We start from the raw sequence: 14,791 nt of genomic DNA on the forward strand, positions 1-14,791 counted from the left end.
TCTTCACCATGAAGCCATGACTTAAGTCAAAGGCGATTTCAGTCCCTCCTTACAATTACTTGTTTCTCCTCTGTACAACACTTGTTGCTTCATTTTATTGTGGCAAAATGGTTGGTTTGGCTGAGAGGATTTGCAGTAGCAGACCTCATCTCTCTAGGTTGCCACTGTCTGACACCTGGTGACATGCGTAGAGTGATCACTGTTGGAATGGATGGAACCCAACAGCAACAAGGGAGCACTCATGGTACTGGCTAAAAGGGTTTCTGGAAGTGTGGAAGATATCCTAGGAGTCTGTACAAGCTCCCTGAAGAGGGACACAAGCAGTGTTTAAGTGCAGTCCCATGTGACAGGTCTGGGGAGGACTCAAAGCTGTGATTTCAGCATAGCTGTGAGGTGTTATAATGCTTGAGAGCCAAAAGGGAACATCTTTGTGAACTTAATGGAATATCTTTTTGTCACTTGGCTATGACAGTGAGCATGGGGAAAATGAATGCATGTATTTTATTTCTGACAGCACTTTTCAGAAGTGCTGTTGTGGGTTGGTACCACCATTTGTGCATTACCCTGCACTTTTAGTGGCAAAAGAAATGAAACTGGCCTGGTTTTCTGTAGCTTTATTTGTTGTTCTTAAAACATTTCCCTAAAAATATTCTGGGATGACTCCACCATATTCATGAGTGTCCCTCAGGACTATCTTTCCCTGTTATGAGGTTACTGCAAAACAGCCAATTCCCCAGTTGGTACTAAAGAATCCTCACAGAGTTCAGCACTGCTGCCAACTCTGCTCCATCCATTGTGATTTGTCTGCCTGCCCAAGAGAAGCAGAGAGGCTTAGGAAGAGAGACGGCTCACAGAAATGGATACTGAACAGCAGCAGAAAGCTTCAAGAGCATTGTTCTTTTTTACCTTAAAGTAGAATGGAAAGTACCACGATTGTTTTCGCACAATCTTCAGGTTTTTTCCTTCCAGTTACAGGCTGAAAGTGGCAGCCTACATGTATTTGTTAACTGTCTAGTATTACTGATTTGTGCAAAGGTGTATTTGCTTTCAGCTAATGTTGTAATCAGTCAAACCAAACTAGTCTGATTATTAATTAGAAGCTGAATTGCAGTGTTGATCTGAAGCAGGAGGAAATTGTTCAAACTTCTCTCTACAATCTGCACTTACCTCTCAAGCTTCAGGAACATCATTCTTCTATATGGTTTTCCTATTCTGTCTTGATTCCTTGGCTTTGGCTTAGTATAGTCATGCTACTACAGTGATTTATTTCTGTAAGGGTAGCCAGGGAATTTCTGCCTGTCTTAGCTGATTCCCCTGCGGCTGCTCAGCAGCAGATGCCAGGAAAACCAAGAGCGTCTGACACAGCTCAGAGCTCTGTTAGAGCAGCTTCTTCCCAGCTTCTTCAGGAAGGAATCACCAGGCTCTGCTGGTGATGTTGCTGCCAGAAGGCACAGACTGCTGTGCTACAACCTCCTGCCTGCCACACTTCACCCCTGTGCTGGCATGGCAGGCTGTATCCTCTGCCAGTGGTGATTTGTCTCTCTCTTTTTGAGGCTTGCCAGGGCTCAGGTTGTGAGGTGCTTAACAACAAGATGAGATACAAAGGATTAAGGTGAAGGTGCACCCAATACCCCATGTACATGTTTATATTCTGGTATTTGCACACCATTCTGGTAATAGAATAAATATACCTTGTTGGTGTAACACGTTCAGGTGCTTCTAATTCTGGGGTCTCCGGGACCTCATGGTGGTCCTGGTCACACACCAGTTTGTGAGGAGCAATGCAGAGTTGCGAGAAATGTCTTCTCTTGATTAGAACTTTGGTATAATTCTTTTATACAGTTTTACCACTGTAAATTGTTGGTGCTTTTTGAGTACAACAATAAAACAACTTTGGGTAGGCCAGAATATTAATTGTGGATTTCAACCTTTTTGACTTGGAATGTAAAAAAAAAACAAGTTTCTTGTTCTGGAAAACGGACTTGTAACTTGTTCTTTGCTATTGCTTTCATTCAACAACAAATATCAACCACCCTTTCAAAACCAGATTGAACCAATTAAATTTGTGTCCTTGGAAGATTAATTGTGAGCTGACATTGCAACGTTCAGCTGAAGTCACTCCTTCATTTCCTTGTATAATTCTGCAAAATATAGCATTGATTCCTGGGGCTAGAGAAGACCTGTCTAGAAGGTGAATGGCAAAGACAAGAGAGTTTCTGAGGAAGCTCTCAGATGGTCTCTCATCCTAACAACCATTGATGATACTGATGTTATCAGGGAAAACTAATGCCCTCCCAGGGCAGGCTTGGGTCAGAGCCCTGTCTGTGGATCACAGCAGAAATACTGTGTCCTGGAGAGGGTGTTGAGTCTCAGTCAGCCCTTGCCTCCTAAGTTGCCTTTTCTCAATATAAATACTACTAAGTGTTCACCACCTGGAGTAGACTATGGAGTCTCAGCTTCAGAGTTTCAATATTAGGCCCTGTAGGTAGCAGGTAGGATGTCAGATCAATATTCCCACTATGTTCTTAGTGGGAACTGTGTGGAAGAGGGAGACAGACTGTTCAGATCACAAGAGGCAACCCCTACAGTGGACACCAGCTGCAAAAAATGAAAAATTAGGAAAGCTTTTACAATGAGGGTAGGCAAACACTGTAGCAGAGGCTGCAGGATCTCCATTCTTGAAGACATTGATAATGTGACCACTGCAGGCTGGGGTTGTGCCAGCCCTGCTCTGAGAGGGGTTGGACTAGGGAGCCCCTTCCCAGCTGAATCCTTGTGTGATTCTGTGCCTCCCCTTTCTGTGTGGCTGATGAAAATCTTCAGCTTAACTAACGACAGGTGAATGGAGACATGAGCTTCTATGTAGAGCCTGAAAAGCATCTCTGTCCCAACTGCACTGTGCAAATGCAGTTCTTGGAGACACCATGATGCAGAAGGGCAGAACTGCTCTTCATCCAGCACAAGCCAATGCTGATGAAACACCTGCTGCAGCACTTTGCAAACGTCACCTTTAGATGAAGAGGCCTGCTTTTCCCAGGGAGGGGCTGTGCAGTCATTCTGGAACTGGCTGATTGGGGCTGAGGGCCCCACAACACTCATCTGCCTTTATTCTCTGTTTTGAGTTATCTGCACATAGCTTGTCTCAGCCAGCGCCTTACTCATATCCACTCCTCCCCTTGGCTGCTATTTGAATGCTGCAGACTTGATTAATTTGGTTCTTTCTATTTGTGACATTAAAAACTGCAGCCACACATATCCTCAGAGAGGATTTGGTAAGCGTCATACAGCTTGCTGAAACCTTTCCAGAACTGAGAGTGAAGATGCCCCAAGACCTAAGTTCAGTTTTATTTGCTGCAGAGATTTTTGTGTGTTACATCATGGTCCTGGATAGGGTTTCAGTGTAGAAAGTGGTGTTAACAAGGACTAAGTGTCACAAAAATGCTGTTAAACAAGTTGAAAGTCCTAAAAACGTGCAGAAATCAGAATAATGTAAGTTTACTGCATTGAAAAGACTGTCTGTACTTCACATAGTTCTACCTAATAATGGGAACTCCATTATCTTGCTCTGATGGGAAATGACATTAGCTGTACTTTTTCATGGAAAGCAGCAAAAGGATGTGGCTTTCACAGGGAGACTTCAGGTGGTCCCAGGCTGTGGGCACAACAGTGCATCCTGCATCTTGTCCATGCACCCTGACTGACACTTTTATGTGTGGAATTGCAGCTGAAATTAAAACTCGGGCAACTTTCACACAACCCCGGTGTTCACTGAAAGTGTGAAAAATCTACAGAAATAATGTTTTCCTATTTGTCATCCCTGAGTGACTCAGTGAGTGAATGGGGAGGCAGGAGGGCTGTGAGATGTGGCCTCTGCCAGCAATGATGCAGAAATGCATGGAGGCAGTCAGGGCAGATCCTTCCGGAGAAGAGGAATGAGCAGTTTGACTAAGCTGTGGTGAATATGAGTTTTCGTAGAGGAAAATGGAGGTGAGACTGGGGCAAGTGTGACAGGTGCTGAGCATGGGAGGAACCAGATTGTGGAACTCTACAGGCACAGTTTAGAGAAATATGACTAAGGAGAATGATTTTGGCTACTGGAGAAGTAAGCCAAAGCAGGGCAGGGAAGTGAAGCAGGGATGGAGTCTTCAGCTTTCCTAGGGGATTTGAATTGAGGTAAAGGGCCAATGACCTGAATGAGAAAAACTGGTAAAAGGCACAAAGGGGTTAAAGTTGGATGCTGTCAGCATCAATAATTACTCTTCTAAATTGAATATAACTCTTGAGGACTGCCCCCAACCCTTACCCAACTGCAGAGTTTCTGCAGGGGAGCAGCTCCAGGATGCCACTCTTGTGCAGCCTCCTCTTGGCTGAAACCCAGACACATTCCTGAATAGTTTATCCTCCAAGAAACAGCTCTTTTTCACGTTTACCTCAAATTTTTTAAAGAATGCAGTTGTGCAAATGATCACTTAGGAACTTACGAGAATGTGCTATCGGGGTCAAAAGATTCCATGTTCCTTTAAAAGCCATAGTTCCATTGTTTTCTTGATTAAATTGATAATTAAATTATTGAACTGTTGGTAATCTGTACAAGAGTGCAGGGAGTATTGAGTGCTAATGTTGTGCTGAGAACTTGAAAGGGGAAGATGAGACATTAACTGTCTGAAAATGTCAATTCACAAGTTGAAGGATTATCATGGACAAAAGGCTGTTGAAGAGGAAAATCAGACAGATAATTTTATCTTCTGCTGGCTCAGGATGAGCCAGGAAATAAAAAAAACCATGTGCAGCAGAGATCTTTGAGGGCTGAATGTTGAGGATCCACAGTGGTGACACTGTCAGCAATGGGAAGGCAGGGAAAACTGAAGACGTTTTCTCAGTGGACAGTTTGAAATCAGCAAAGGAAAAATTACTTCTGGGTAGGTATTTCCAATTCATGCTGGGGCATTGGGGCATCATCGTAGTATTTTTACTTGCTAGTAGTATGAAATGGAATGTGAGCAAGAGTATCCATGCACTGTGTTCTCAGTGTAGGTGAGCTGCTATTACATTCAAGAAACCAGGAACAAGATCATATGCAGGGGCACTACCTTTGCTTCCCTATTATCTACATCATGCCAGACTGTGGATTACCTGTGCTTTCAGTCTCCACCCTCCCGTGCAATTTTCCTGCCATTTCTGCTATCTCATTAAGCCAGTATGATACAGAAGTTCATTAACCTTGCATTGTTTTCCCAAGTGGAAATAAAAGCAGTTTTCTTTTTTCACCCATATCTGTCTATCTATATTTAGAGTTCAGATTTAGAACAGAACTGTAACTATTCCTGGAGTGATTATTCTGTTTTGGCAGAAACTAAGGTACTTAATAGTGCCAGTGATTGATTCTAGGAGGCCAGCTGGACAACTTGGCTGGATGCAGACCCTGCTCTTGCAGAATCATCAGGGTTTAAATCATGAGAATCAGTGGATTTACTTGACTTTGGAAATGCCTAGAGAAAAAAAAACGTTATCTGAGGAGCTATTTAGACCACATTCGACTGCACGCAGCTAGATTAGCTATCAGAATCAGGTGTCCAATCCCTCACTGAATTTTTAGGGAACAGCAAGGCTCTATTTCTAGGGCCTACATTAAAGAAATAAGGATACATAATCTGAAAATCCAGGCAACTAAATGCAGTGCCAGAGATGCCACCACAAGAATAGTCCAGTTATGCTGAATCCCCTTCTATTACCACACAAATACAGCATTGTTGCTATACACCTAAACTCTGCATTAAACCAAAGGCTTTAAAAATCACGTTTTGATCTCTTGTGTTATAGAAAATCTGGGATAACTCTGCTTAAATCAGTGGAGTGGAATGGAATTGAACAGATTTATATCCTGGCAAAATTTATTCCTAAATGAAAGTGGAAGTCATCTATCCACATGGGAGTTGGTAGTAGTATGCCAGACAGCTATATTTATAGAAACAGAGATGGCAATTGAAGCGGGAAAATACTCTTTATCTTCTGATGCAAAGGAACTTTAAAAATGGTTACAGGACTATTAGTGTGTTTTATACCTAACTCTCTCTTACTTGGAAAGTTCAGGGCTTTTTAATGTCTAGTAGCCTCTGTCTTTATAGAGTAGAATTTCCTTAGGGTGTGAATTGTCTCTGAATGTACATGTACAGCCCTGGGCAGACAGAGACCAAAGCATTAATTCAAACTTCTGAGCATTATCATAATTCAAATAATAAACAGTTTGAAACAGAGTGTCACTTTTAAACTGCTTTAGTGCAGATGGTCTTTTTCTTAATTCCCAGCCCCGTCATTAGTGAGCTGAGCTTATTGAACTGCTTGCCAATTCTGTTAAGGGCAGATGGAGTGAAATGGGATAAAGGCAATATTTCAGTGCAGCTCCCATGCATTGGCTCCCTCTCCCAGATGCCATTATCGACATGTATTTTACAACTCCACAGCTCTTGCCATCAGCAGTTAGAATTATAAAGAGGTTGAGCATACTTGGCTTGAATGTCGATAATCAATAAGGATGCTCATCTGGCTTAATAAGGATAAATTGTTGCCCTTGAAACAACATACCATTCTAGCAAAGTGAACTAAGGTGACTTCCTTGGCTTTTATACTAAGCCTCTGTGTCTGTGAGAATATGTGTGTCTGCACACACTTTTGTCATGCATTTTTCTGACTGTTCCATAGCACTATGGATTCCTCTTGTGTGTGTGTTATAGTAATGTATTAAATTAATTATTTTGAGTGCTCCCCTTTAAAAACTCATTCCTTAAACTTCAGGCTGGCTCTTTTTTTTTAAAGACCTTCATTACAAACTCTGTCTTTCTAAAAAGCTCCCAGTTTTCCATTCTAAATCCTGCCAGCTGAGCACCACAGGTAAGTTTTCAGAAGTGCCTGCTTTACATGGACCATCGTTGCCTCTAAAGCCTGTGATTAAATTCTGCCCAGCTTTCATGAGGGCAGATAGGCCTCAGTTCAACAGAATTGAGTTAATTCTGAGTGCTTAAGAAATGCTGATCCTACTCCTATGGGAAGCAGCTGTTATTTTTATAGAAAGCATGAGTGTTCTGATCATACAAAAATTTGTAATACGTAAGCACAGGTAACACCATGATCAGTGGTTCCCTGGAGACTTCATTTTTTATAACAGACCAGAAGTCATCCTCTGGCATCCTCAGACTAGGTGGTATGTGCAATGCCTACATTCCTTCTGCATAAATAGGAATGGCTGCTTAGAACTTTCCTCATGGGACTTGTCCTGGGTATTTTCTGAGAAACTGTTCTTGTCACCAGGCCAGGCTAAGTCAGCGACCCTATAGTAATGTAGTGGTATGGATGCCTGGTCATTCTGTACCTATACCCTGGCACTTTTTTCTTCGTTAGTACAAATATAACGTATTTGTGCAGAATTTTTACTGGCCTTCCCAAAAGTTCTATGACCTGAGATCAATTTGTATTGAAGGATGTCCTTCATCTCAATTTCTTCTCAAAGTTGTCAGGAGTTCTGTACACTATCTAGTAGGCTCCAGTGAATACAAGTTTGAGAAGGTGTGGAGTGTGCAGGAAGTACCCAAAATTCCTGAGGCTTGCTCATAAAATGTTGGGGTGGAAAGCATTCCTTTACACTTCACCAGATGTGTAGAAGCCTTCTGTCTGTGAAGTCTATAATGTCAGTAAATTTTAAATGCTAATAGCAGGACATGACAAACTCCATGTCAGTCACACTAAAAATGGGAGCTTCTGTGATCCACAGTATTCATTAAAGCTCTCTTTTTCCCCTGCATCCCAGCAAGTAGTATAAAAGAAGGACAAATATTTGCTGTGTCTTGCCAGTGAATGCAAGAATGACCCTTTTTCTTGTCCAGGATCTGGGTCTGTGTCAGTTCATCTCAAACGAGTAGCCATACTGTGGAAGTGCAGTGTCCCAAAGACACATTGCTGTGTAGTGCTTTCTGTAGGCTGGAACTGGACACCCATGTTTTAATGTTTTAACCTTCCATTTCTTTCCCTTTCCCGACAGATTTTTATTGGTGAGATATCCATGTATTTCATAAAGTCAACCCGAGAAACCCTAATTATTCAAGAGAAAACTATTTTGACTGGAGAGTGCTGTTACCTGAACCCACTGCTTCGAAGAATAATACGTTTTATAGGTAAGCATGCTGAGCACTGCAAGCTTAGTCCCTGTTTGCACCAAACCAGAACAAAACGCCCTAATAAAGTCACCACAAAATTAATTAAGCTGTGAAATCTTTGCAGGCGTCTTCCACCTTAGAGGGATAGTCCCCTCGGGATTTGCAAGGTAATGTTCAAAATGTGCCATATCATGCTGTCTGGAGCTGGTTTATATCCTATTCTGCTGAGCTTAATGCTTTTTTTAGACCCTTGAAGAAAGGTTAGACCAATCAAATCCTTATAATAATTCCATCATTGCTAGTCTGTGTAAGCTACCCATTTTACTTTACAAAATGGCCCTCACCAGCTCATCTATTTGGTTTTTTTTCAGCTCTAATTTTAACATCCATAGCTCTGCCACTTAATGTTCAGCTGAGCACAGTGTAAAAAGCCCAGAGCTCACATCAAAATAATGCTATTATTTTCATTGTATTTGCTTTGTGTTAGAGCTTTCATTGAGTTAATTGCTGAGAAATGAAGTTCTTTCACTGAACCATTCATAGGTTGCTTCATATGGTGCTTACAAACTGCTGTACCTTCTTCACACTGTTCATTAGCAGTCCCAAGTTCATGCATGGGATGGGATGTCTCTCTGCTGGCATGGGCTCCCCACTGGCCACGAGAGGCTTTGCCTACAGACCATCACAGCACTGCCCTCTCTGTACACTCTCAGAGGTGAAGCATCCTTACACTCTGCAGCTCACTGAGAGCCAAGTCTGAATTCATGGTTGGACTTAAAAGAAGCAATGGGGGAAAAAACCTGAAAATATCTGGATTGCTTCTTCTTTATCACTGCTGAATTTTTGAGCTTTATCTGGAAGGAAAATGTCTGCTGTGACTCTGGCAAATGTTGTATTGCTTCCATGGAGCACAGTCCTGGTGGCAGGCAAGGATACTTCCTCAGAGCATGGAGTTGAAAATCTTACCCTGTGTTAGGGCTTTTGTCATCAGTAGACATATGCTGCAAAGGAGAAGGAACCATGGTTTTCTTTGTCACTCTCCTCCCTCTGTGCCTCCTGCTTTATGCGTGGAAGTTAGGGAGTGAAATGTCCCTTGTTCCACCATGGGGGTGGAAGCAAACCACCTGTGGTTTGTTACTCAGGCCTGGACTGTGTGCTGCTGATGGGGACAAAAAGACACAGGAATGAAGTTAGAAGTAAAATATCTCTGAACTTCACTAACCTCCAGGATATATTGATGGACAGTAATCTGCCATTAAGAGAGAAGCAGGGTACCAGAGTCCATCGTTCCAGCACATTTGGCATGTTGCAAAATCCCAATCAAACACTCTTGCCTGCGGGGTCAGCACCAAAAGTCCTTAGATGATGGAGACTAACCGCTCACTCAGTACATTTTCTTATAATTAGCTTTATTCTTAACCATTCTTGCTATTGTCTCTCCTCTGGTGGAAGAGAAGGAAGTAGCAATGATACAGTGCACTCTCGGGGAATTGTAGGATCTGAACTGTGCTAGGGAAATCAAAATTGGCCTTGCAGCTATGCTTATTTTCATGAGAAAAAATGAAGTTATATTATTAGAAATGGCTGAAAGTCTTTGTCCTGTGTTAAGCTACACTGACTGTTTGCTTGTTTTCTTCTGAAACATTCTCCCTGCCTCTGCAATGAAATAAGAGAAGTAGAATTTGTTGAAAAGTGGATTAAGTACTTTATGAAAGAACTGCGAATAACCTCAAATATTTTTCATTTTGGATTTGTGTTTTTCCTGCATTTTGAAAATGATGGGGGCTGAGCAGCTATACCCTGTGCTGGGTGATGCAGAGAAGCTGGCTCTATAACAGGTGCTTACTCCTAAAAGAGGCTTCCTGGGTCCTTGGCTGTGCAGAGACAACCAGGTTGCTTATACGTGGATTTCACTCTGTATCTTCTTTTGCTGAACTTCAGGGCTGTAAGTTACAGAGCTGATTAAGGAGGTGATGTTCCAGGATACCCTGGAAAGCAGTCTGGCTTGTTGCAAAAGATGCTTGCTGCCAGTTTAGTCTTGGTGCAAACTCATTGGAATATCCACACCTGATGATTTAGACGTTTGAGCAAGTTTCAGTGAGGGCTTGCAAAAAGTAGTAATTGAACTCCCTGGGATATTGCCTTATAAGGCATTACAGTCGATATTACTCAAAAGCATGAGAAAAGTCCTTCAGTGTGTCTAGGTACTCATGTGGCAGGAAAAAGGAACACTACCTTCCAACCCTGCAAGCCACATTGTGAAGAGCTTTTGAGAGCTGATGTTTCCAAATTTTAGAAAGGCAAAGAGGCTTTTTCTCCCTCCCCAACTCTGTAACTGAAGTTGCTGGGAAGTGATGGGGAGTTAAGAATAGTAGCCTAAATCTGCTTTCCACAAAGCAAGCAGAAAGTTACAGATACTTTACTGAACAGTCCTGTAGATTTCTAAGGAAAGAAAAGCAAAAAGGGAAATTCCAAACTGTCTTTTGATCATGTGAAAAACAAGGGCTCCTGTCATACTATCACCATACGATCTTTGGGATTTGGTTGCTAGACTTGAGCTTTTCTCCTCTTGCAGTTTCTTCATGTAATCAGAATTAATTTTTACACTTTGATAGGGGAACAAAACCGAAACCCTGCAACTCGTGTGGAATGCTGACAAAGCCCCATGTTTCTTTTCTGTGTTTTTTTGCCTATCTTGCTTGCGGTTGTTCTCTGTTTATTCTCTCCTTGTTTTCCTCAGGGCCTCAGGAGCTGTCTGTTTCTAAGAGCTTCCCCTCCTGAGTTTACTGGGGACCTTGAAAGTTGAGTTTTATATTAAATCCCTCCCTGGTTCCTTGTCCACATGAAGCAGAATAACAATTTCCTCTTGCTTCTTGGCTGAGGCATGAATTCTGCATGTTGGTAGACATTTGCTTTTGGGGCACAGGGCTGCCTCTCACCTTGCTGCAGTATATGTCTAGTCCTGTATTACAGCCTGGATTGGTGAAACCTGCTATGTTCCCGATATTTAGAAAATCAGATTCTTTATCAGTGAAAAAAATCTGGCTCAGCTTGGAAACATCCGACTTTGATATATGTTGCAATTTGTTCCATCATCCTCTTTTTCTTTTATTGTTGCTTTCACAGACTTTTTTAAAATATTTTCAGGTCAAGCGAGTGGTGTGCAATTGCTATGCAGCAGTTTTTCACAAGATATTGGCACTGCTTTTCTTTAATCACATCATCTCACCTCCCTCCACTCCCCACCCCTCCCAGCTGTTTTATCATCAATTTCTGCTGCCACAACTTACTGTATACATGCTGAACCTTTGAGAAACCAGAGGGTAAGAGTGGCTGTTTCATGGGCCTCTGTCTCTTCTCTCTGTCTCCTAACTTAAGCACGCACAGCCTGATGTATTTTTATTCGTCTTGTGGTAATTTCCCATTCCATCATTCCATCTTGCATTTGCTTCCATGTTCTGCCTCATCATTGGTGTTGCAAATAGAAGTTATAAAATATTTTAGCATTATTTAGTGAATAGTTTCAGTCAAGGCTTTAGTCTGTTTCTGTACAGCTGCTATCATACCCTCAGGATCATGGATTCAGACCTCCCTGACTCCATTTGTCAGGGTGACTATAGTATGTATTGTGTTGCACTTCATTATTTTAGGTTTCTAATCCATGTGATTAAGTTGTCTACCTGCAAAGCCTTGATAACATGCAAGTAGCCTCTCTCTAGTTCAGATATATAGAAATTCAACAAGCTTCATCATTTTGTTACCAGTGGCTTTTACTTTGGTTGCATATAATTTGCAGATCAGCTTTGCTGACAACTTAATCTAAAGCATGGTGACACCTCACAGTGGCCAGCTAAATAATGAAACGAGGGCTTTATTTCAGCAAATTAAGGCTGTAGTTCATCAAATAAAGGTTTATGAGATTTATACACACATTGAGTTTATTGAAATAGGAGAGATACACCCCAGAGCTCTGATGTCAATTCCCTGAGCAGCTGCAGGACATAGCTTGCATGACCTTATCCTTCTGTGTGCCTTGAATCTGAAGTTCACTATGAAACACTGCATGTTCTGTTATTAACTGGCTGCCTTTCTGCAGGGCTCAAGCTGCATTTGTCTGTGTTGCCCCATACCTAACCTGCTGCAGCAGCTTGAACTATTGTAGGTCTCCTTTCATATCACTGAGGAACCTCCACAGTGAGAAGCAGTCACTGTGCTGGGGACAAATCAACCCTTACTGTTCCCTTTTATGCCAGGCTCTGAGCTGACAGTTGTCTAGATGAAAACTGGTAGCTGTGAAAGCAGTGAGGAAGGAAGATACCCTGTGAATCTGTGGAGAGGAGTTGAGGCTCTAGAGTACTTTTGCACTGGGAACTGAATTTTTCTGGCATGTTCAGACCATGTGTCTTCCTTCTAACATCTGGAGGGAACACTGTCCAGGCAGGACACTCACAGGTGAAGCAGGTAGACCCAAGAGGCAGTAGATGCCTGGAGCAGTGAGTTTTGTGAGGTCTTCACTGGAGATCAAAGCCAATCCTGTGATCAGGCTATAAGTGCTCAGAAGCTTGCTGTTGAACCTATTCCTGATGCCATGGCAACAAGACAATAAATTTTCCTGCAACCCCCATCTCTCCAGTGGTAAAATGGATTAATGATAAAGGTCTCATTTTACAACACCCTCTGAGATATAATGATGAAGGATGGTCTACAGAGTTGGACTCACAGGAGTATAAATGTATGGCTTTTCTGGATGCACAGGACTGTTAGAGCAAAACGTTCAGAGATGGGCTGTGGATCAGCATTCCCATAGAGCCCTGAGTCCTTCCAGGGACACTCTCCACTGAACTGTTAGTCTTCTTTAAAAATCATAGGGATGGAAAAGAGGTTAAGGTAGTATGAGTGTGCATGTGTAATATGAACATGTTCTGAGCAAATTGTGTTGGGAGTCACAAATTAAAAAAAAATAAATGTCCTTGGTAGAAGACATGATGATATGTTACTGAAGAGCCAGGCTTCTGTGGTCTCATGAGCCCTTCAATGCATTGTTTCTTTTGTTACTTTACTTCAGTGTTTCATGGTTTTTCTCTAATGAAGCCTTCTGATTCTCATTTCCAACCATTGGCTTCTTACTTGTCTCTTCCTGATGCCTTTTCAGCTGCTCTTCTACAACTCCCAGGGAGTTTTTGTTGGGTTTGTTGTTGTTGTTGTTGTGGTAGTGGGTTTTTCTCCCAGATCAGTGGCATTTTAAATGCCTCTTACAGCAATAGTTTCCATTGAGTCAACAAGCAGTTGCAGTGACAGATCTTAAATAGATTTAGGGTGGAAGAAGAGAGCTTAAGCATGGGTTGCATGGAGGAGACAGGGTTGTACTGAGGTTACAGTGAGTGAGAAGAGTTGGATTCTAGCTGGGTTCTTCAGGGCTAATGCCTCTGTTAAGACAACCAACAGACAAAGCTAGAGGTGGCAATACTGATGAACAGCCACGCAAGGAGCTTGATAGGAGATAGACCGTGAGAGTAGAATGTGGGTGAGAGCCCGGAAATTATGGGTTCATGGAGGACTATTTGACAGTCTTTTAGGGGGATATGTAAGTGGAGAAATTAAAACTGAAGTATTCAAAACTGAAGCTGCCAAAGATTTAGATTCTTCTGCCAAGGCAAGTGTTAGTTCAGATGAGATGGAGCTAGAAAGTCAAGCTTCACATTGTCTGTCTTCAGCATTTTTCAACATAGACTTTTCTTGTTTATTCTTTTTTTTGGTTTGCACATTTAGTTTGTCTGAGGTCCTTCTCACTGGAGGCAAAAATATGTGCAAATCTGATTTGCACTCCCTTCTTTTTTGACTCCGGAGCAGCTAAAGAGAGCAGTTTACCCTCTTTTCTCTGGTTTAATTTAGTATCTCTCCCAGTTACATTCTGCTTGCTGTTTTTCCTTCCAGTCTCCTCTTTCTGGCTGCTCCTGAGACACACAAATACAGCTGAGAGTCAGGACAGTGACAGAAAGGCAGGAAACATTTCCAGACATAGCTTCTGCTCCTTCTTTAAGGCCTCTTTTCGCAGCCAGACCACATGACATGTGGAAAATGGCTTTATGTAAATGCAGTTAACCTCTGTCCATCCATTCTACTAGTAACCAGCGGTAGATTTGCTTCCCATGTGGCCTGCACATCTTTTCTCAGCACATGCTAAGTTCTGCACTGAAGTTCATTTGCAGGTTTTCTGGCCCAGAGTGAGCACAGTGAGATAAAGCCCTTGCTCCTGAGCAGGATGACACCACTTCCCTTTACACCTAAGTGTCAAAGTCTGGAAGAGGTACATGTCCTCCCATTTTCTCTCTCTGGCATTATATCATGGACTTCAGCTGTATGACCCTGAAGAGCTAGGGCTAGTTGCCATTCCCATGAAGCCTTCCAGCAGCAATTTGTCTGCCTCTAAAAACCTGACAATCATGTCACTGCATTTTTGTGCTGTGGTCAGTTAGCTTAGCTGCTGTAGGTCATTGAACAAATCCATTGAACGGATGGATTCCTGTGGTACAAAAACCATCAGGGGACTGTCCGCCACTGCCCAGGCTCACTGGCATTACAGCCTTTAAATCAATTACAGTCAACCCAAGTTCTAAGTCTCCAGAGATGACATGATGTGTAAT

General features: G+C 42.3%; 1 protein-coding gene across 1 annotated transcript in view; it reads left to right on the forward strand.

Annotated features, from left to right (window-relative positions):
• LOC103800336 (lipid phosphate phosphatase-related protein type 1) overlaps positions 1-14,791 on the forward strand; it is a gene marked incomplete at its 3' end in the record, with an annotated part of 19,908 nt that overhangs the window by 2,714 nt on the left and 2,403 nt on the right. The window contains exon 2 of the mRNA XM_009072713.1: positions 8,033-8,165. Within this exon, the coding sequence (XP_009070961.1) occupies positions 8,033-8,165 (133 nt within the window). The remainder of the gene's footprint in view (positions 1-8,032; positions 8,166-14,791) is intronic.

Source organism: Acanthisitta chloris, unplaced genomic scaffold, assembly GCF_000695815.1.
Source record: "Acanthisitta chloris isolate BGI_N310 unplaced genomic scaffold, ASM69581v1 scaffold22404, whole genome shotgun sequence".
In the NCBI taxonomy this organism is placed as follows: domain Eukaryota; kingdom Metazoa; phylum Chordata; class Aves; order Passeriformes; family Acanthisittidae; genus Acanthisitta; species Acanthisitta chloris.